General features: G+C 40.6%; 1 protein-coding gene across 7 annotated transcripts in view; it reads left to right on the top strand.

Annotated features, from left to right (window-relative positions):
- LOC105478190 (protein phosphatase with EF-hand domain 1) overlaps positions 1-23,952 on the top strand; it is a 148,353-nt gene that overhangs the window by 23,374 nt on the left and 101,027 nt on the right. For all 7 annotated transcript variants that reach the window (XM_011735269.3, XM_011735267.3, XM_011735265.3 and 4 more), the window contains 2 exons: positions 391-493; positions 7,750-7,917. In XM_011735269.3, the coding sequence (XP_011733571.1) occupies positions 7,872-7,917 (46 nt within the window). In that variant the 5' untranslated portion in view covers positions 391-493; positions 7,750-7,871. The remainder of the gene's footprint in view (positions 1-390; positions 494-7,749; positions 7,918-23,952) is intronic.

Raw genomic sequence — 23,952 nt, 5'->3', positions numbered from 1 at the left:
ACTGATGGCAGATTATTTATGCAAACAATAGCCTGGTCCTGCCCATGCAGAGCCTGGTCCCTTTGGAAGCAGTCACGTGGCCGCTGACTTTGCAGCCCATTACTTGAGTGCATCTCTAGGCCAGGAACAGAGCAGGGTTGGGGCAGAGAGCTGCACTCACCGCCAGCGCACTGTCTCCCAGATTCTTGCTCTGGGCTTGCCTTCCAGGCTGAAAGGCAAAGCAGCCTGGCCCTGTTCTAGTTATTTCTTTGTATATGAGTGTGTATATATGTTTGTTTATTTAAGAAAGAGCTCTCTCTGCAGAGTAGTGTGTGTGTGTGTGTGTGTGTGTGTGGGGGGGGGGGGGGGGGTGCTTCAGAGAGAGCCGAAATTGTACCTCTTTTCTTTCAGACCTCTGCATTTCCCCAGAGAGAAGGTTTTTTTCTTGTCTTCATTTTCTTTGAAACACCTGGGGTGAGGAAAAACCTCTACATTGGCCAAGCAGAAGAAACAGGTAATATGTTTGTTTATTCTTAGGCATTTGGGGCAAGCAGAAGTCTACATCATAAACACATATTGTGTGGCAATGGAACAGGGAATGTGTACTCCTTGGAGTATATCTTACTGCTTTGCAATTTCTCGGAATGATTGTTCTCAAAAATGCTGGTTTTACATCCGTTGCCATCAATTGAAGAAGATGTACAGATGACTTGGCAATCTGAAGGATTGTGGCCTATTTCAAATGAACTTGATATTTGGAAAATCTCCTTGGTCACTTGGGTTGAGAGCTAGAAAATGAGGGAAGGGATCCTTTGAGAAACCCTTCTAGGTCCCCTCAGGGAGTATTCTCCAAACTCCACTGCACACCTTCATATTTAGAAATCTTCCTTTAGTTCTCTTGGCTTCTTGTCATCTTAGAGGTTTCTAGCTATCTGTAAGAATGGAAACAGAATTCCTTACAGTGTTCAAAATTCTCTTTAGTGATTTAGTTCTTATGCGAACTGATCAGATTGGATCCTGAGAACAAGGCATAGCCTTTTAGTGGGCAGACATTTTTGTTCCTTACTGATTAGACAGAGCGAGTCTTCAGTTCTGCCACTAATCAGCCGTGCCAGGGAGTATGTTATTTAACTTCTGAGTCTCAGTTTTTTCATCTGTAACATGGGGATATGATACTACCTTGAAAGTTTGCTGTGAGAGTGAACTGAAATAATAGAAATATAAAGCACCTGCTATGCTGGGTAAGTAATAGTCCCTTAATAAATAGTAGTGATTTTAGCTACTATTGTGATTACTGGTATAGCATTCTTTCAGATCTTAGAGCTCTCAAGGGAAAAGAGCCTATCGCTTTGCGACTCTTAAATGATCCCAGAACCTGTAGGTACCCAAAGGGCTTAGTCTTTGGGAGGCCCCAGACAAAGCATTGTGAAGAAAGAGACTTGAACAAACACAGCGGGTCCCCACCCATGCATGGCCCCTCCTAACTCATCAGCTAAAAACAGTTGGTCTTTGTTCAAGCCAGTTTTTGCCCACCACACAGTCCTCAGTACAAGTCAGTAAGATATGGATTATGATCACTGTTTTCTTATGAGGAAACTGAAGTATAGGGGAATTAATGACTAGCTGAGAATTCAAATTCCTGTTGTCTGACTTCTAAACCCAAGGCTCCACTGGGCCAGCATCAGGCCGTTAGGAACAATAGTTCTTGAGATGCTTTACTTCAAAAGGGCCCCTAGCTAGGCTGTTGGGGAAATAGTGGTCAGCTCTTTCTGAGAGATTCACAATGTATGTTCATATATTAAAGGCTCTGAGAAGTCCTGCCTTAAAGAAACCTGTTCAACCCTACATCCCCTGAACTTATCATGTGATGGTGGGACCTTTATTTTGGTCTTAGTCCTGGAATCATAAACCACATACAACTCTTCTTCCACAAACATGCTTTGGAAAACCTGGCACCAGGCCAAGCTGTTACCTGATTACAATCACGTCTGATGTACCAGCAGACACTTTCAAACACCTTCTGGTGGTCAGTATAGTTTCCTCCCTTTTCTTATCCTCTCATCTGGCGAGACCCAGGAAGAATCACCAGCTTGGTCTTACAGACCTCCCCTTACTCATTTAAGATCCCAGACATAAGTAATTGCTGCACTGTTCTACTGGAAAGGTAGCGGTGAAAGGGGACCTCTCTGGCGCGGGCTGCCAGGAACTCCTCTGCCTCACCCTATGCCTCTTCATTATATTTAGGCCACAGACCTCAGGCTATAAAACCTCTGTGGCAATGAATACCAAGCAGAATGCAATAGGGTGAGCCTGATGAGGCGTCTGTTCTCCATGCTAGCACAATCTAAGGGGGAAGAATTATACCTGCCTACTTCACTCCCACTGTGGTGGTCAGGGGTGGGGGTGGAGGGTGTTGGTTCCAGTTGAATGACTATGGGTTCCAGGTCTTCAGGGCTAGAACTAAAGCCAGTTTCTTGCTAAAGCCAACATCTCTAGGAAAAGCTGAATTCTAATATGGGAAACTACGAAACTGACATCTAGAATGCCAGAGGGGGTCGTGTCAGGGTGACTGAGCCAAGGTGTGGGAGTGGGATAGAGATGAGCTTAGAAATCAAATCACCTTAAGAATGAACAAGAACAACTCGGGGAGGCTGGGCTAGTGGTTGGAGGGTGCTTGGTGGCGAAGGTTGGTTTGTCTCCACAGCCTGTCTTTTGTTCTTTCCTTGTATTTTCAGCATTGGAAGGAAGTGAAAGATTAGCATGAAAAAAACTGAAAATTATCAGTTCCACCCACTCACCCCCAACATACACACAGTAAAAACCTTTTAGCGGAAGGCTTTCCTTTTGCAGATTATAAGTGAGTGCCAATGATGAATCATTATTTCATGTTTACTCTTTAAAACCATCCTTGGTGTATATTGGAAGGGACAGCAGCACTGGGCAAGTTTCAAGCTGTTTTTTTGCCACGATCCGCCCAGGGGCTTGTGTTACCCACTAGGACCTTCTTGGGCCTTTGTGAACCCTGTGGAAGCCCCCCGCCTCTTTGAGCCTGAGAACCCTTTTCACACCTCAGGGAATCACTTCTTCAGACTTCTTTAATGCACTTAAATGCTAACAGAGGGTGGGAAATGGAAGGAGCTTAGATTTTACCAAGTCATGGAAAATCCCCAATCATTTTTATCAGCTTTACATCAGAGATGTCCTCAAAGGTGCACGCACTGCTTACAAACTCACTTCTCTCTCTCCTGGAAGTCCAGGTGGTGCAGTACATGGGAGGGGTAAGTGGCACCTTGCTTGAACCAGCTCATATTTTGGTGACGATGAAAAAGAACTGACTTTTTTTTATAACCTATTACCTGAGAGAAAAAGAGTTAAAAAAATAAATTGGTAATATTTATTTAATAATGTAAAAATTATAATAGCCAATTTTTTTCTAATGGATAATCAAAAAATTCTAGAACAATCATCACGTCTTTCCATCATGATTTAAAAACTTTCTTTAAAAATGATGTATGAGTACTACCCCTTTCTGATTTAATAAAATGCTTTTGTATAATTGAATAGCACATACCTGTGCACAAAATGATGCATTAATAATGACTTTTAGCAACTGCATTTTTAAAGGACTCTGGCCTAGAAATATTGATTCCTTTGTTCATTCATTCATTCATTTACCATTATCCAACATCTGCAATATGGAAGACACCATGTAGGTAGGTGCCAGAGATTCAAGGGCTATTTAGGAAGTTGCCCGTGGGGCTAATAGTCTAACAGAAATATACTCAAGTTTGATGCGCTTTAGTTCTTAGTGAATCTTTTATATGAAATTGTGTTTGTTGTGTAATTTTGTTTGTTGTGGATTAACTGAGGGGTGACCGAAAACCAAATGCCTCTGGAGGGACATTGAGACATTGCTTTTTTTTTTCTGGAAAAGGAAAATCGAAATTGAAATATATCAATCAGTCCAATCAGTGTTTAAGGCCTACTAAATGCTCAATTCTTTTTTTTCCCTGTTTTCTTTTTTAAATTAAAAAATATACTTTTTTTTAAGTCAGGGTTTCACTCTGTCGCCCAGGCTGGAGTGCAGTGGTGTGATCACGGCTCGCTGCAGCTTTGACCTCCCAGGCTCAGGTGATCCTCCCACCTCAGCCTCCTGAGTAGCTGGGACTACAGGTGGGCACCACCACGCCCAGCTGATTTTTTGTATTTTTTGGTAGAGATGGGGTCTCCCTATGATGCCCAGGCTGGTCTCGAACTCCTGGGCTCAAAGGATCCATCTGCCTCAGCCTCCCAAAGTGCTAGGATTATGAGTGAGAGCCACTGCACCCAGCCCCAATTCTTATGTCTTCATAAAAAGGGGTAGAAAAAATAGCATGAGGATGGAGCAAAGCCCAAGGGAGATTTGGATGCTGTTGGAAAATAGTGTTTCTCCAACTGAGATATGGGGATTGCTTGCATCAAAGTTCCTGGCACGGTGCACTTTAAATGCATATTCCAAGGCCCTGGACTTTTGAATCTGAGTATTGTTGGTAAAGCCTGGGAATCTGCATCCCCCCACCCCCAATAAGTCTTGTGAGCACTCAAGTTGGAGAGCACTGATCTAGGTACCTGGAGAATGTCACCAGGACTAGATGAATTCCTAGATGAACAGTGCCCCAATTTCAAAAATGAGAAAAGAGTATATGCTAGAAGCTACAGACTCATTGGCCTGACACGACCTCTGGAAGAATTCAGCTTGAAATAGATGGAGCCAAAGCATTTCTAGGAAAATGTGATCATCACTATGCAGCACCATGGGTTTGCTAAAATGCCATCTCTATTAGAGATTGGCAAACTTTGCTGTGTATTAGAATCTAGAAAACTGGAAAAAAAAATCTTGATGCCCAATCCCCCACCCAGTACCAATTACGTCAAATTCTCTGGAGGTGGTGCTTGAGCATCAGTATTTTTTAAACCCCAAGAGATTCTGACTTAATGAGGTGCAGGCTGAGTACTGGGAGTTTGAAAAGCTCCCCAGGTGACACTCATGTGCAACGAGGTATGACAACCACAGGTCTATATGACATGGGACAAGTTGTTTAACTTCCTTGCACTTTGTGTGAATACTAGGTAATTTTAAAGGTCTCTCTCACCTTTAAACTTCTATGATTTTGTTATTAAAAATCTTGCCAAATTTATTTCCTTCCTTCCTTCCTTCCTCCTCTGCCCTTCCTTCCTTTTCTCCTCCTCCTTTCCTCTCTCTTCTTTTGCTGGAATAAGCTAGAATGTCAAAGTATCAAAATACATACATATCATCATTTTATTAAAACATTTAGTAAAATTCTCCAGGATGTCTCACAGATAAATGAAAGTTATGATAGGTGAGTTTACCAGCTAACTGAACAAATGTACTCAGCTAGTCTGAAGGTGATGGATCTCTGGTGAACCTGGAGGATGGTTTGGAGTGGAATGCCGCAGGGCTCATCCTGCCCTTGGATCTGACCTTGTTAATGTTCTTTAGTCATGACGTAGATAAGGAAGACACGAAAGAAATGCTTATCAAATTTGGAAACAGAGCCAAGCACAGTGGCTCATGCCTGTAATCCCAGCACTTTGGGAGGCTGAGGTGGGCACGTTGCTTGAGGCCAGGAGTTTGAGACCAACTTGGGCAACATGGTGAGACCCCGTGTCTACAAAAAAGTGCAAAAATTAGCTGGGCATGGTGGTGCATGCCTGTAGTTCCAGCTGCTCAGGAGGCTGAGGTAGGAGAATCACTTGAGGCTGGGAGGTGGAGGCTGCAGTGAGTCATGGTTGCATCACCCAGCCTGGGTGACAGAGCAGGATCTTGTCTCAAAAAATAAATAAAAATTTCGGAATAACCCAAAGTTTAGGAGGGCTAATTAATTCAATACATAAAATAATCAGGTTCACCTCTGGTCAGAAAATCTGTTTATTAAGCTTATTGTTATGTTCAAAACATTGCCATAGTTCAAATATTTTGCTTATTTTAGTTTTCCCTTTCTTTAGTCGAGTTGAAATTTTGAAGTTTTTGGTGTAGTACTAATGGAAAGATAGCTATGTCAGTTGTTTGCTGACTTTGTTCCTGTCAAGACATGCAGAAAGGGCTGGGCAAGATGGCTCACACCTGTGATCCCAGCACTTTGGGAGGACCAGGTCAGAGGATCACTTGAGCCCAGGAGTTTGAGACCGGCCTCGGCAACATAGGGAGACCCTGTCTGTACAAAAAAATAAAATTAGCCGGGTGTCACAGCACATGCTTGGGAAGTTAAGGCTGCAGTGAGCCGTGATTGTGCCACTACACTCCATCCTGGGTGACAGAGTGAGACCCTGTCTGGAAAAAAAAAAAAGAATGCAAATATATTAGATCAGGTTGGTTTGGAGCATCACAAAATAAAGGAGACATCACCCTAAAAAGTGACGTGACAGTATAATATGGAAAGGAATTTTGTTGAAAACTCCCATCAAGTGATTATGGGAGTCAGGAAGCTCCTGAGAAGGACTACAGAACACGAGGTTAGACTCCAGAGGGGCCTCAGCAGTGCCCAGAGAGCTTGTTTAAAAGGACATTCTTGGCCGGGCATGGTGGCTCATGCCTATAATCCCAGCACTTTGGGAGGCCGAGGCAGGTGGATCACCTGAGGTCAGGAGTTCGAGACCATCCTGGCCAACACAGCAAAACCCCATCTCTACTAAAAATACAAAAATTAGCCAGGTGTGGTGGCACATGCCTGTAATCCCATCTACTAGTGAGGCTGAGGCAGGAGGATCACCTGAGCCTGGGAGGTCGAGGCTGTAGTGAGCCGTGATCACACCACTGTACTCTAGTCTGAGTGACAGAGCGAGACTCCATCTCAAATAATAAATAAAAGGGCACTCTCACAGATTACGATTCCTCAGTTTGGGGGGAGGTTTCGAGTCTCCCTTTTTTTTTTTTTTTTGAGATGGAATCTTGCTCTGTCGCCCAGGCTGGAGTGCAGTGGCGCCATCTCGGCTCACTGCAACCTCCACCTCCTGGGTTCAAGCAATTCTCCTGCCTCAGCCTCCCGAGTAGCTGGGATTACAGGCATGCGCCACCATGCCCGACTAATTTTGGTATTTTTAGTAGAGACAGAGTTTCACTATATTGGCCAGGCTAGTCTCAAATGCTTGACCTCGTAATCCGCCTGCCTCAGCCTCCCAAAGTGCTGGGATTACGGGCGTGAGCCACCACGACCGGCTGTCTCCTTTTTTTTTTTTTTTTTTTTTTTAAATAAAACCAATGTTCCCAACTTATTCTGAGAAATACTGTCAAAGAACTCACTTTGAATTTCAGCATAGCTGTTTAAATATGTTGTTTTTGTCTCATAGTCAACTTCCAATTTGTGTTTTTAAAAGCCTAGATAGGTTGAATTACTTTGAGCTGAAAACCAAAACAGTTAATTATGTCAGCTCCTCCACATCCCATTCCCCGTATTTAAATTAGAAAATCGTACACTGTCGTATTTCAATTTTTCTTTTCATTTTGAATGCTCTATTTTATACAGAGCTGGATGTGACCTAGACATGGAGAAACTCATTTATGTCTAGCAGAGAAGCAGCCTATAGCTGCTCTGTAGCTGCTGCTGTGTTTTGGAAAATAAGCCAGGATTAGATTATGTCTGATCACTTTCCACATCACATGATGAACAGCGATTCAGAAGAAGCATAAAATGAATCCTGCTGAGCAGCCCCTCAGCTACCATGTGGTTAACTGGCGGTTTCCTTCCCTCCCTCCTGTGTGTTCCTCATTAGGATCTATGACTGAAGAGGATCGGCTAAGAGTGGTTCCTCGCAGCTTAAAGGGAGGGACTTTTCACACTCTGTCTTAAAATCAGAAGTTGAATTCATGAACACATATGATTTAGATAGAAGTCATGGGATGCAGCAGTTCTTCAACGAAAACCAGGAAATCTGAGACATGTGAGTACTTGGAATGTGCCTGTGGTTATGAATGAAAAGGGGAAAATGAACTGGCCTCACCCTCTCCCCCTTTCTCATTTACTCCCACGATGCTCAAGCTGCCCTGTGTGATTTGCACAAGGCATCATTAGAGGAGCATAGGAAACTACATTTAGGAAGATGTAGCTTAGAATTTATGAAGTACCATAAAGTATTGTCTTAGAGATATTTTATGATTGATTTAATTTCAGTCGATAATGTACCAATATAAAATCTCAATTTAAAACTCAGTGTCAGGGAACAAGAAAGACAGTGTAATTTATGTGTGTTTCTTCAGTACTTTTATAAATAGCTATATCCCTACTTTTGTGACATTTAGTAGCATCATTGAATTTTTATTGGATTTTATAACTCAATGATCACATTATTTCTATATCTATTCAACACAGAACTTCATGAGATTTGCCTCATGTTTTAAAAATATTCTAGGAGAATTGGGAGAATGCTAGATCGTCTGTTTCCAAAAAAAGGTGTATTGTTTCTAAATAGATGGCATGCCTTTCTCTACCCCCATATAATTAGAAGCTTAAATCACTTTGTTTATTTTGTACTGAGGTTCTTTCTCATGGCTATTGGCATCTAGTTGAAACAAACTTGAGCGTTTAGGGATAGAGTTTCCAACAAGCAAATTAAAATAAAAACAAGTAAATAAGCTGGGACAATCAGTATGAGTAATTTGCTCTTAAACTTCACTTCTTTGATGTCTAGGTTATAGGTAATTTCTCCAACTTCTATCCCACATCTTGCCTTTGGAAGTTTATTCAGGTTTAAGATGGAGAGTTTAGGATGCAGAGTGTGCTATACTAATTAGCGTGGGATGTTTTCCTTTGGGAATCAAATGTTATTCTCCTACCCAGCTGACTCGTGCTGATGATGTAGGAAACTCATCTCTGAAAGTAGGAAGGGACATAGGAGGTGTACTAACTCTTTCAAATCTTTAAGCATGTCATGAAATAACTCTTTCAAAAGCTCCATGTGAACTCTACTACTATAGTAGACATTTATTAGCTGAGAGTAAAGAGAAATGATCTTTTTATATCTAGGATTACTCACAGTTCTTTAAATTTAGCCAGATTTCTTAGGTTAAAAAAAAAAAAAAAGCCAAGTCCAACTTGTAAAAACAAATTCTCTCTCTTTTTGAAAAACTTTTCAATTAAAAAAAAAAAAAGGAAATACTTTTCAACTTTTAAAACATTGCATGTAAGTGGAAATATTAGCTTAGATTTTTGGATTGCTTTTTCTTCCAAATGCCTGTGATTTATTGAGGTGAAATTCACGTAACATGAAATTAGCCACTGTCAAGTGAACAACTCAGTAGCAGTTGGTATGTTCACAGTGTCGTGCAAGCACAACCCCATGTACTTCCGAGACATTTCCGACGCTCCAGAGGAAAACCCCTTATCCATTAAGCACTTTCTCTCTCCTCTCAGCCCCTGGCAACCACAAATCTACATTCAGTCTCTACGGATTTATCTATTCTGGACATTTCATGTAAATGGAGTCATACATTGTGTGACCTTTTATGTCTGGCTTTGTCCATGTTGTAGCATGTATCAGTACTTTATTCCTTTTTATTGCGGAATAATATTTCATTATATGAATATGCCACATTGTATTTATCCATTCATCAATTGATAGACATTTGGATTGTTTCAGCTTTTTTTTTTTCTGTTTTTCTTTTTTGAGACAGAGTCTTGCTCTGTTACCCAGGCTGGAGTGCAGTGGTGCGATCTCCGCTCACTGCAACCTCCACCTCCCGGGTTCAAACGATTCTCCTCCCTCAGCCTCCAGAGTAGCTGGGATTACAGGCACACACTACCACACCTGGCTAAGTTTTGTATTTTTGATAGAGATGGGGTTTCACCATGTTGGCCAGGCTGGTCTCGAACTCCTGACCTCAGGTGATTCGCCACCTCGGCCTCCCAAAGTGCTGGGATTACAGGCGTGAGCCACTGCTCCTGACCTGTTTCATCTTTTTCACTGTTATGAACAATGCTGCTGTGAACATACGTTTTCCGTTCTCTTGGGTATATACACAGAAGTAGAATTGCTGGGTCATATGGTAGTTTTATGTTTAACATTTTGAGAAATTTCCAAGCTGTTTTCCCAAGTGACTGCGCCATTCTACATTCCTACCAGCAGTGTATAAGGGTTTCACTTTCTCCACGTTTTCAGCAATAGTTGTTATCGTCTGTCCTTTTGATTATAGTCATCCTAGTGGGTATGAAGTGGTATCTCACCGTGGTTTACATTTGTATTTCTGTAATGACTACTGACATTGAGCATCTTTTCATGTGTTTATTGGCTATTTGTATATCTTCTTTGGAGAAATATCTATTCAGATCATGTATCCATTTTTAATGGAATTATTTATTTTTATATTATTTTGTTGTAAGAGATATTTATATATTCTAAATACAAGTTTCCTATCAAATATGTGATTTGCAAATATTTTCTCTCATTCATTGGATTCTCTTCATACTTTCTTAATGGTGTTCTTTGAAGCACAAAAGTTTTTTTTTTTGAGGTGGAGTCTCACTCTGTCGCCCAGGCTGGAGTGCAGTGGCGCGATCTTGGCTCACTGCAAGCTTCGCCTCCCGGGTTCACGCCATTCTCCTGCCTCAGCCTCCAGAGTAGCTGGGACTACAGGCGCCCGCCACCTCGCCCGGCTAATTTTTTGTATTTTTAGTAGAGATGGGGTTTCACCATGTTGGCCAGGATGGTCTCGATCTCCTGTCCTCGTGATCCGCCCGCCTAGGCCTCCGAAAGTGCAGTGATTACAGGCGTGAGCCACCGTGCCCAGCCAAAAGTTTTTAATTTTGATGAAGTTCACTTTATTTTTTCTTTGGTTGCTTGTGCTTTTGGTGTCATATCTAAGAATCCATTCCCAAATCCAAAGAGATTTATGCTCATGTCTTACTTTAAGAGTTTTGTAACAAATCAACGAGAAAAAAAAAAAAAATTAAAAAGTGGGCAAAGGTCACGAACAGACACTTTTTTTTTTTTTTTTTTTAAGACGGAGTCTCGCTCTGTCACCCAGGCTGGAGCACAGTGGCTGGATCTCAGCTCACTGCAACCTCCGCCTCCCGGGTTTACGCCATTCTCCTGCCTCAGCCTCTCAAGTAGCTGGGACTACAGGCACCCGCCACCTCACCTGGCTAGTTTTTTGTATTTTTTAGTAGAGACGGGGTTTCACCGTGTTAGCCAGGAGGGTCTTGATCTCCTGACCTCGTGATCCGCCCGTCTCGGCCTCCCAAAGTGCTGGGACTGCAGGCTTGAGCCAGACACTTTTCAAAAGAAGGCATACAAATGGCCAAAAAACATATGGAAAAAATGCTCAACATCACTAATCATCAGATAAATGCAAATTGAAAACATAATGAGATACCATCTTACATACCAGTCAGAATGGCTATTACTAAAAAGTCAAAAAACAAGAGATGTAGGCAAGGATGTAGGGAAAAGGGAATGTTTATCACTGCTGGTGGGAATGTAAATTAGTACAACCTCTGTGGAAAACATGGAGATTTCTCAAAGAACTAAAAATAGAACTACCAAACTACCATTTCATCCAGCAATCCCACCACGGAGTCTACCCAAAGGAAGTCATTATATCAAATAGATACCTGCACTCTTATGTTTACCACAGCACTGTTCACAATAGCAAAGATATGGAATCACCATAAGTGTCTTTCAATGGATGATTGGATAAAGAAAATGTGGGGTATATGTATATGTATGTGTGGATATATATATAGTGTGTGTGTGTATGTGTGTGTATATATACATATGTATATATGTGTGTGTGTGCATATATATATATATATGCCATGGAATACTACTCAGCCATAAAAAAGAATGAAATCATGTCTTTTGCAGCAACATGGCTGGACCAAGAAGCCATTATCTTAAGTGAAATTACTCAAAAACAGAAAGTCAAATACCCCATGTTCTCACTTATAAGTGGGAACTAAATAATGTGTACACATGGGCATCCGGAATAGAATAATGGACACTGGAGACTCAGAAAGCTGGGAGGGTGGGAGGGGGTTGAGGTATGAGAAATTACCTAATGAGTATAATGTATGTGACTTGGGTAATGGTTACACTAAAGGCCCAGACTTCATTATACATGTAACAAAATTGCACTCATACCCCCTAAATTATATGTATTTTTAAAGACCAAAAAAACAGTTTTGTAGTTTTAGCTCTTACATTTAGGCATTTGAACCATTTTGAGTTGCTGGTTTTCACATATGGTGTGAGGTAGGAGTACAAATTCATTTTTTTGCATGTGGATATCCAGTCGTCTCAGCACCATTTGTTGAAAAGATTGTTCTTTCCCCATTGAATCCTCTTAGCACCTTTGTCAAAAATCAACTGACCATAAACGTTGTTTATTTCTGGGCTCTCAATTCTATTCCAATGGTCTGTATGTCTTTCTTATGCTAGTACCAGTGTCTGGATTACTATAGCTTTTTTTTTTTTTTTTTTTTTTTTGAGATGGAGTCTTACTCTTGTCGCCCAGGCTGGAGTGCAATGGCACGATCTCAGCTCACTGCAACCTCTGCCTCCCAGGTTCAAGTGATTCTCCTGCCTCAGCCTCCGGGGTAGCTGGGATTACAGGCACAAACCACCACACCTGGCTAATTTTTGTATTTTTGATAGAGATGTGGTTTCACCATGTTGACCAGGCTGGTCTTGAACTCCTGACCTCATGATCCGCCCACCTTGGCCTCCCAAAGTGCTGGGTTTACAGGTGTGAGCCACTGCGCCAGGCCTACTAAATTTTTTTTTAAATAAAGTTTTGAAATTGGGAAGTATGAATCCTTCAACTTTGTTTCTCTTTTTCAAGATTATTTTGGCTATTCTGGGTCCCTTACATATCCATATGAATTTTAGAATCAATGTGTCAATGCCTCAAGCCAAGTGGAATGTTGACAGGGGTTGTGTTGAATCTGTAGATCAATTTGGGGAGTATTGCTATCTTAACAATTAAATAATCTGATCCTTGAACATGGGGTGTCTTTCCATCTATTTAGATCTTTAATTTCTTTCACCACTGTCTTGTAGTGTTCAGAGTATAAGTTTTACACTTTTTTTGTTAAATTTAACCTAGGTTTTTTATTCTTTTTGATATTATACATGGATTTTTATTAATTTCATTTTTGGATTGTTTATTGTAAATGTTTAAAAACTGATTTTTGTATATTGGTCTTGTATACTTTGCTGAACTCATTTATTAGCTTTAATAGGTTTTTAGTGGATATTTTAGGAATTTTTATTTACAAATCAGGTCATCTGCAAATGTAGTTTTACTTGTTTCTTTCCAATGCCTTTTGTTTCGTTTTCTTGCCTCCACTACAATGTCAAATAGAAATGCAAGACTAGCCATCCTTGTCTTGTTCCTGATCTTAAGGAAGAAGCATTCAGTCTTTCACCAGTAAGTCTTATATCGGCTGTGTCTTTTTCGTAGATGCTCTTTCTCAGGTTGAGAAAACACACTCCTATTCCTAGTTTATTGATTTTTTATTATTACAAAGTGGTGTTTAATTTCGTCAAATGCTTTCTCTGCATGTATTGAGATGATCATGTGGTTTTTGTCCTTTATTTTATTATATGGCATATAATGTTAATTAAATGGCATATTATGTTAATTGATGTTAAACCAACTTCGCATTCCTAGGATAAATCCCCTTGGTCATGGTGTATAATACTTTTCATGTGTTGCTGAATTCAGTTTGTTGGTATTTTGTAGAATAATTTTGCATCTATATTCATAAGAGATATTGATCTATAGTTTTCTTGTGATATCTTTGTCTGATTTAACTGTCAGGGTAATATTGGCCTCATAGAATGAGTTGGAAAATGTTCCTTTCTCCTCCATTTTTTGGAAGAGTGTATGAAGAATTGGTATTAATTCTTTAATATTTGGTAGAATTCATCAGTGAAGCTATCTGGGCATGAGATTTTCTTTGTGTGTAGTTTTTTTGATTACTTATTCTGTCTCTTGTTATATGACTATTTAGATTTTCTATTCCTTCTTGAATCATTTGTGGTAGTTCTAGGAATTTGTCCATTTCATCTACGTTATCTAATTTGGTAACATATACTTGTTTTAAGATTCTTTTTTTTTTTTTTTTTTTTTTTTTTTTTTTTTTTTTATGGCTCCACTGCTCCTTATGGAGCAGGGCAAACCCGTATGGAGTGCATCCAGAATAGCCATTTAAAATTCTTTTTCTTCTTTTATCTCTTGTTGGATATGCCAATCAAGGTTTATTATGAGTTCATAATAACAAATCTGCTGAAAGCTGATGCAATGATGTTTACTTACATTTTTTCATAGGCAAACATTGTATGCATAAAATTTTCTCTCATTCAGAAATTTGGAAAAAATACAGAAAAGCAGTTGGAAATAATGAATACTCCCTCATCATTCCACTACCCAGAGATAATGACAACATTCTGATAATTTCCTTCAACGTATTTTTTGTATAGTATAGATTTCTGATCATCCTAAATGTTAGTTTTTTGTAGCCTCACTTTTAGCACTAAAATGTTATGTAAACATCTCTCAAGTTGTTATGAATGCTTTGCAAATATCATTTTAGTCATTGCTAAATATTTTATTTGGTGAATAGGCCATAATATGCTTAATTATTCTTCAAATATTGGACCTTTTAATACTAATATAAATAACACTTTGAAGAATTTCTTTGTGCAAAGCCTTTTCCTTATTTTGGATTATTTCTATATTCTGGTGATTAGATATGAAATTACCATGTCAAGGGCTATAAATATTTTGAAAGCTCTTGATAGAAAATGACAGATATTATTTCCTGATTACTAACCATATTCCAAAGAGTGTTCGACATCATCTACATATATTTTATTTAATCCTTGTAATAAGCCTGAATAAAGGGTTATTATTCTTGTTTGTATAGTGGAAGCAGCTCATGCTCAGTGTGGTAAGTACTTGGTGAGTTTTTTTTTTTTTTTTTGAGACTGAGTCTCACTCTGTCGCCTGGGCTGGAGTGCAGTGGCGTGATCTCAGCTCACTGCAACCTCCACCTCCCAGGTTCAAGTGATTCTCCTGCCTCAGCCTCCTGAGTAGCTGGGATTACAGGCGCCCACCACTACGCCCAGCTAATTTTTTGTATTTTTAGTAGAGACAAAGTTTCACCATGTTGGCCAGGCTGGTCTTGAACTCCTGACCTCGTGATTCGCTCACCTCAGCCTCCCAAAGTGCTGGGATTACAGGCGTGAGCCACCACGCCCGGCCTACTTGGTAAGTTTATGCAGCTTACAGCTGGTAGAGTTGGGGTTTGAATTCAAGGAATTTTGACGACAAAGTATTTTTTGCTGTCACCCATCACACCATTTTATGCCACCTCTGAATGTTGCTGCTTCAGAAGCTAGCTTTAATTAAATTTACTTGTATACAGTACCTTGTATTTGCATAGTGCTTTTCAAGTTGGCTAGGCCCTGTAACATACATTTGATCCTCACAGCCTTTTGAAGGGTTGTTCTCAGTTTGCAGAAAAGGAAATGAGCTTTGAAAGGCAAAGTGATTTCCTCAAGGGAACACAGCAGGTCACAGAGCCAAGGCTCGTGCTTGATTCCTGTTTCCACTGGTCTGACTAGTGTTAAGGGTTTTTTGTCCTGCTAGGTCATTCCACCTGACCACAGTACTCTGCCTCTGGAGTATCATGGCAGTTTGAGAAAGCGTAACCTACATGTAAAATCAAGGCTATTCCCTTTCTTGTGCTCTATCCCCCTTCCATGTAGAGAAGTAGTATCGGGCCAGGCTCAGTGACTCACGCCTGTAATCCCAGCACTTTGGGAGGCGGGCGAATCACTTGAGCCCAGGAGTGTGAGGTTACAGTGAGCTATGATTATGCCACTGCACTCCAGCCAGGACCACCACCGAGTGAGACCCTGACCCTTAAAAAAAAAGACCAGGCACGGTGGCTCGCACCTGTAATCCCAGCACTTTGAGAGGCTGAGGTGGGTGGATCACTTGAGGTCAGGAGTTCAAGACCAGCCGGGCCAACATGGTGAGACCCTGTCTCTACTAAAAAATACAAAAATTAGCCAGGCCAATATGATGGCGCATGCCTATAATCCCAGTTACTTGGGAGGCTGAGGCAGGAGAATTGCCTGAACCTGGGAGGCAGATAGGTTGCAGTGAGCCAAGATCGTGCCACTGCACTCCAGCCTGGGCAACAGAGTGAAACTCCATCTCAAAAAAAAAAAAAAAAAAAAAAAAGTAACATCAATTTTATATTGTCATTGTTATTTTAGTTCTTTTGTGATATGTAACAGGTAAGAGAGTACTAATAATAGCTATCATTTATTGAGTGCCTACTACTCTCATTATTTCTCACCAAAACTCTCAGAGAAAGTTTTGATTAGTCTCCCTCGTTTTATAAATGAGGAAAGTGAGACTTAACTGCCCCAAGTTACACACTCATGGGTGGCAGAGCCTGAATTGGAACCAGATCTGGCAGATTCCAAAGTTCATGGCCCTTCTGATATGCTACCCTGACTTGGAGAATTGGAATTTATCCACATAACAGAAATTAAACATTGCAATTTCATTCTCCTGAATTTCACTTGACACTTAAAATTTTATGTTAATGGCGTTTCAATTAATAATCTATTGCCTTTTTGCTCCCATGGAGCACTTTGGAAACACTGATATATTTTATTTCTTCCCTTGAGACCACTTAGAAATGTATTTATTCAATTTCTGTAAGTGCTAAGAGGCTGACAAAGACAATCGTGCTTTTTTGGCTTTGTGGTTTGATGCTTAAGCTGTGACAAATAGAAGTTTCTCTAATGGAAATCGTTGCTTTCGAAAGTACTCATTCTTTATTTTATATGGAAAAAAACTTTAAAAATACTAAATAGCAAACTAAATATTTCTTTAATTCTTGGTAAAACATCTAGTTAATTTAGCTGGTTAAAAATCGACCAATCAAGCCATTCACAGCTGCTTGAGAGCCCCCCTCCCGGCTCTCCATCCATCCCCACCTCCTTACTCCCAGTTTGAAGTCCTTTACTGTGATGTATATTTCAGTTTGAGATCTTCATGGAAAAATAACAAATGAAAATCTTTCATCTTTGGTGTTCCCTAAGGAATTTTCTCCAAGTTTAGAGAGCCTCTTGCCATTCTTCTTGCTATTGTTTGTCAGAGGGTTCTAGGTTATTGTAGCCATCAAGCAGTCTTTACTGGCACGGAAGGGTGTATTGAAAATCCCTGTGAACTCGGACCGCCCTCATTTTCCTCCTCAATGAACTGCAGACAGAGAAGCTGCTCTTTCAAGTCCATTGTCCCTCCAAGACTATCCGTATGCTCTGTAGCTGTGGGAGGAGTAGGTAGGGGAGGGCATTGATTTTCCTTCTGCCTCTCCTGCTCATTCCCCTAGCTGTTGCCCATCAGCATCTTGACATGCTCAGTGACTTTCCTCTTTTTTTCCATTTTCCTTTTTTTTTTTTTTGCTTTGGGTGTGTGTGTATATATATATATATATATTTCTCAAGCCATTTTGTTTTGCTTTTGTTTTCCTCCCCAAATATTTTTGAAAATTGCAAACCTGCAGAGAAGATGAAAGAATAGTATATAAACACCCGTTTGAAATAATTTGAAAATAAGCTGTAGACATGGAATTAACCTGTATGTACTTCAGCATGCATCTCCTAAGAGAGGGATATTCTCTTATATGACTATAATACTAGATCATCCTGAAGAAATTTAACATTGATAGCGTAACGTTATCTAACACGTAGTCCATATTCAGAATTTCCCAGTTGTCCAAAATTGCCCTTTGCAACTGTTCTTTCCTACCCTTTAAAATAAGCCTTCTCTGGCCCTCTTGTCCCCTCCAGTTCCTCTCGTCTCTCTCCTCCCCTTCAAACTCGCTCCTTAAGGGGGCATTTGTACCGCTGTCTCCTACCTCCTCATTGATCCCAGCCCAGGGAAGATGATCTGACAGGTTCTTGAATGACCTCGAAGTCCAATGGAGCATTTTCAGTGCTCCATTTTCTCACTTCCTGGCAGTCTTTGGCACTCCTGCCCACTCCCTTCTTACCACTCATTGCCCTTGTCTTCAGGGGCAACACATTCTCCTGGTTTTTCTTTTAGGTCTCTGCATGAACTATTTATGTGGACTCACTTTCTCCTGGCTTTTAAATGTTGGGGCTCCTCTGGGTTCTCCCTTGGCTCTCTGATCTTGTCACTCTAACACTCTCCTTGGATGCTTTATCTACTCTATGGCTTTGACATCAGTGTGTCAAGACTCCAAATCTTTATTTTCAGCCCACATTATATGCTCTAATCCCTGTTTTATTGGGAATCATTTTTAAAAAGTACTTTTCTTTGTAAAAGAAGACCATTTTCTTCATCTGAAATCATGATTCCTCTCACTAACAATTCTTAGGTAATAGTCACCGTTTGATATGATAATGTGTTGGCCCAGAGGTTTGTATAGGATTGGTGCTACAAACACGTTTAATGCCTGTGTGAAGCAGACAAAACAAACCCATCCTAACAACCTTTTTATTCTTTACACCAATTAAATACATCTTTATCTTTTTATTTGCTGTGTGATTAATTTACCTTTGCTTTAAAAATTTCAAGTATTTTGAGACTCTAGTAGGGGCTATTTAGATACCATTTTAGAATCGTGAACCTTTAGAAGGCAAAAAGGTCAGGTGTAGTAGCCATGTCTGTAATCCCAGCACTTTGGGAGGCTGAGGCAGGAGGATCACTTGAGGCTAGGAGTTTGAAACCAGCCTGGGCAACATAGCAAGACCCCGTCTCTACCAAAGGGGGAAAAAAATAGCTAGACATGGTGGCTCGCACCTGTAGTCCCAGCTACATAGGAGGCTGAGGCAGGAGGATCGCTTGAGCCCAGGAGGTGGAGGCTGCAGTGAACCATGATTGTACCACTGCACTCCAGCCTGGGCAACAGAGCAAGACGTTGTCTCAAAAAAGACAAAACAAACACACACCCACAACACACACACAACACAACACAAAACCCAAAGAGAGCAGAACCACCTCTTTGTTTAAATGATTTTTACTGGCTTCCAGCTTTACTAGGAAATTCACAAAGAAGCCAGCTTTCTAGTTGGGTCATGTTAATTGTTAGAAAATCTTGTTACAGAGAGACCTATTTCAACTAAGTGCAAGAAAGGACAATCCCTCAGCCCCAATTGCCAGTTATTTCCCATATTCAGAACACTTTTCTTATATGATTATGGCTTTATATTTCATTAGCTTTTAGCAGCTGCAAAAGACAAAAATTTAATGCGGATCGTATTTGACCTTGGATGAACGAACGTGGCAATATAACACAGATTAGTAATTAATAACAAGGGAGACATAAAACAGAATTGCAGTCAAGATATTATTTCCTGAGTGAGGATTAAAGGTTATTATTGAATTATTGAATAGAACACATTTCCTATGACAGACTATTTTAATAATTTAAAATGATAGGAATTCTTTTATATAGCAAAATATCTTTTATATAAGAATACAATAGTTTTTAAAAATTAATATCTTCATAATAATGATTCTTTTGGAAAATTGGCAAAACATAGTATGGTAGGGAGGTAACAGTTACTTGTAAACTGTTCTCTTGGTCTGAGTCTTTTATTGAGTTGGCCTATTATTTTGGTATGGCATAGATGAAGCATCACATTTTCCTGAACTAGTGATATAGTCAAGGATTACAACTCATCTTTTTTTTTTTTCTTTTTTGACACAGGGTCTCACTCTGTCACCCAGGCTGGAGTGCAGTGGCGCCCTCAAGGCTCACTGCAGCCTCAACCGCCTAGGCTCAAGTGATCCTCCCACCTCAACCTCCCAAGTAGCTGGGACTACAGGTGTGTGCCACCACACCCGGTTAATTTTTATAGTTTTTGTAGAGATGGGGTTTCACTGCATTTCCCAGGCTGGTCTCGAACTCCTAGGCTCAAGAGATCTGCCCGCCTCGGCCTCCCAAAGTACTAGGATTAAAGTCATGAGCCACTGCACCTAGTCCAAGGATGACAACTCTTATGGAATCTTTCATGAGCTGGCTTTATGTCATCTTCATATTGTTCCATTGCCCTGTTGAATCAAATAGGGCTTTAAATGGGCCATTTATAAATTCTAATCCTAATAAATGTAGAAGGAATGAGTTCAAAAATCAGTGTTTTGCAACCACCATAGAAATAATTGATTTAAGCAAAAATCATCAATGGATATTTTGGAGAACAGAATATATACACAGCCTCAAAGCATGTTCCTGCAAACTTTATTAATTGTAAAGAGGAAAACACTTCCACAGTAGAGAAGTTCACATGGACACCACCTTACCCGAGTGATCCAAGTTCACATCAGTGATAATGAGACAGATGAGCACCTCCTGATGTCCTAATGCACTGAGAAAGACATACCACTTATCCTGCCAAAATACATAACCTGAATCTCATCACGAGGAAAAGAGCAGACAGATCCAGATTGAGGGATGTTTTACAATCAACTGGCCTGTACTGTTTGAAAATTTCAGTGTCATTGAAGAGAAAGACAGAGGAATTGTTCTAGAATAAAGGAGACTGAAGAAATGACGATGGTATGTGGGGAGAGAGACTAGTTATTAACAATTATACTATCGTTACTTTTTCATACATTTGAAAATATTTCAGCCGGGCGCAGTGGCTCACGCCTGCAATCCCAGCACTTTGGGAAGCTGAGGTGGGCGGATCACCTTGAGGTCAGGAGTTCGAGACCAACCTGGCTAACATGATGAAACCCCGTCTCTACTAAAAATACAAAAATTAGCCAGGTGTGGTGGCGTGCACCTGTAATCTCAGCTACTTGGGAGACTGAGACAGGAGAATTGCTTGAACCCAGGAGGTGGAGGTTGCAGTGAGCCGAGATCTCGCCACTGCACTCCAGCCTGGGTGACAGAGTGAGGCTCCATCTCAAAAAAAAATTTTTTTTCAAAAGAAAAAAATCCTAATCCTGTACATCCTGAGATAAATTTACCAAGTTTGTAGTGGTGGCAGCCTAGGCTTATGTCCTTTGGTAGTACCATTTTTTAGCCCTTTCTTGTTTTTGCCATCTACCAACTTCATTCATTGAAGACTTTCCAGCCACTCTGAGCCTCATACTGGGTATCTTCACTGTACACGTGAATAAACCCCAAATGCTTTGGTGTCTGAGTTCCTTGACCTCCTGAGCCCCAGCAACTCTCTCATCTCCTCAACTTCAGCTGCTCACTCCCATTTACTGGCCCCATGGTCACCTGGAAAAGCCCCACCTCTGGAATCTTCATGATTATCATCCTATTCTCTGATTGCTTGATCTTCTTTGAAACCTCTGATCCTTAGATACTTCCCATGTGTCTCGATCTCCCAGCCTCCAGTTTTATTTAGATTTTGGGAATACAAGTGCATTTTTGTTACATGGATATATGCGTGGTGGTGAAGTCTGAGCCAACCCTCTCTTGTCTTCCCTTTCTTCCCCATCCATCTTTCCTCCATCTTTTGTTGGCTGTCACTTGAACCAGTTAACAGATCATACACCTTAGTCATATTAGTCATATTTTAGGCAATTAAAAAATTAATATGTGAAATGTTTAATGTTCCCAAACCAATTGCTAGCAAACTTTGGCTACAATTCCTTGATGGGAAAGCCAAAGATATTAGTAACTTGTATTTTTCTACAGGGATGATTCCGATTGATTGATTGATTTTCAAGTAGCCTTTAGTATTTGTCTTCTTTGTCCAGAAGTTTCTGGTTTGAGTGTTCAGTTTTGCACATCCTATTGTGTCCTTGGATGGTTATTTTCAGCTTTTCTATGTACAGTGATAGGTGGGCTGCAGCAATGGCACTAAAAACAAGTAGATGGATGAGTTAGAGTATTTGGTCACTGGAAAGAATCTTAGAGATCACACAATCCAAAGTTCTCATTGTTTACATGAGAAACTGAGGACCGCGGAGGTTGGCTGATTTGCCTGAGGTTACATAGCTGGCAACTGGGTAAGTCAGGGCCCAAATGGAAGTATCCCAATGACCAAGTCAGAACTTATTTTTATTAACCCGTGTGGATGGGGTTGGTGGGTGGGAGAGTGAGTATATAAAATGTTGTAGAAATGACCTGTTATTCTCGCTCTTGTCTCACTGGAAGGCCAGAGGTTCCTGAGAATGACACAATTATGATCTCTTTCAGACTTCACGCTTTACTCTCTTGTTTCAGAAAAGTGTCTCCCAGGGACAAGACCTCTGTGTTGTGGCCTTGCTCTGCAGGGCTGCCGGAGTTTGTGGCTGAGCGAGCCTCATAAGGTCTCTGCCTTGCTTGCTGCCCAAGAAGCAGGCTTTGTGTCCATCTCATGTTCACTGGGCATGTGCTTTGAGCTGATTTTCCAGTGAAGTTAGAAGTCTCACTGGGACAGCCGCACATTCTGGCAGATGGCAGATATAGAATATCTGTAAACAAAAGTAACAGTAATGAAGACTGTGGTCCTAGGCCAGAGTTCAGCCATACCCCCTTCTCATCATGCTTTGAACAGCTGAGGTTATAGATGCTTCTCCTCTTCGCTTAAAGCCTTTTGCTATTAGAGGATTCATTTTCTTTCCAGTTCATTCGAATTTATTTTAATCAGCTGTGTCACACTTGTGCCTGGGTCTCTTCTTGCCTGGATGCCAGGCCCCTTAAAGGTACATTAAATATTCGCTTATCCTGCTGCTTCCTCAGGAGGCCTCTGCCAGAAGAATTTCAAAAGCAGAGAGTCTTTAAATACCTTATCATTCTGAATATGAAATGTCTTGTTTGAAGAACTATCTGTCAAATAAACTCCTATTTAAAAACCAAAACCAAACCAAACATAAAGACTCTACCAGCCAGCACAAAGAGAAATGTAAGACACAAAGTCTTAACTAAACAGTAATTTCATTCGTTCAACAAATATTTATTCCTGCTATGTTCCAGGGACTATTCCAGGCTCAGGAAATACAGCAGCTAACTCAACAGATCAAAATCCCAGCTCTTAGAGAGATTACATTCTAGTAGGAGGACATACGCAATGACAAAGAAGTAAATAGATACTATGTCTCGTGGTGATAAGTGCTATGGAGAAAAAATAAGAAAGGAGATAGGCGATCAGGGCAGGGGAGACCATGTAAGAAGGGATGGTCAGGAAAGGCCTCCTGCAAAGGTGATGTCTGAGCAAAAGCTGCAGGCTCTAACCACATGCACCCCAGCTGGCTGGGCTCTTCTTGCTCTAAGCTGTTGTGTTCTGAGATGGTAGCCTGTTTGTCCACAGTAATTTGTGAATTTTTTTTTTTTTTTTTTTGAGATGGAGTCTCACTCTGTCGCCCAGGCTAGAGTGCAGTGGCGTGATCTTGGCTCACTGCAACCTCCATCTCCCAGGCTCAAGCAATTGTCCTGCCTCAGCCTCCCAAGTAGCTGGGATTACAGGCGCCCACCACCACGCCTGGCTAATTTTTGTATTTTTAGTAGAGACGAGGTTTTGCCGTGTTGGCCAGGCTGGTCTCAAACTCCTGATCTCAGGTAATCCACCTGCCTTGGCCTCCCAAAGTGCTGGGATTACAGACGTGAGCCACCATACCCAGCCATAATTTGTGAAATTTCTAATGAAATATTATGTATAATTAGGAAGTCTTTGGGACTTAACTGGAATTTGTTAGCCTGGAGAGAGACAATTTTTTTAAAAGTATCTTCCATTTATTGAGTGCTTCCTATATGACAGGCAATGTGCTAAGCATTTTATATGAATCAATTAATATATTACTAATACCTATGTCAACAAATTACTAATACATTATTATGTATTATTACAACACCCTTAGAAGGTGTTCATTCATTCAATCATTCATTCAACAAATATATAATACATTTCCAGGCCTTGCCCCAGGTGCTGGGGATGCAGCAATGATAAAAATGAAATTCCTAGCTAATAGGGAAAAATGGACAATAA

This window comes from Macaca nemestrina, chromosome X (assembly GCF_043159975.1).
Source record: "Macaca nemestrina isolate mMacNem1 chromosome X, mMacNem.hap1, whole genome shotgun sequence".
In the NCBI taxonomy this organism is placed as follows: Eukaryota; Metazoa; Chordata; class Mammalia; order Primates; family Cercopithecidae; genus Macaca; species Macaca nemestrina.
Note: the sequence above shows the minus strand (reverse complement) of the source record. Positions and strands in the feature narration are given on the sequence as shown.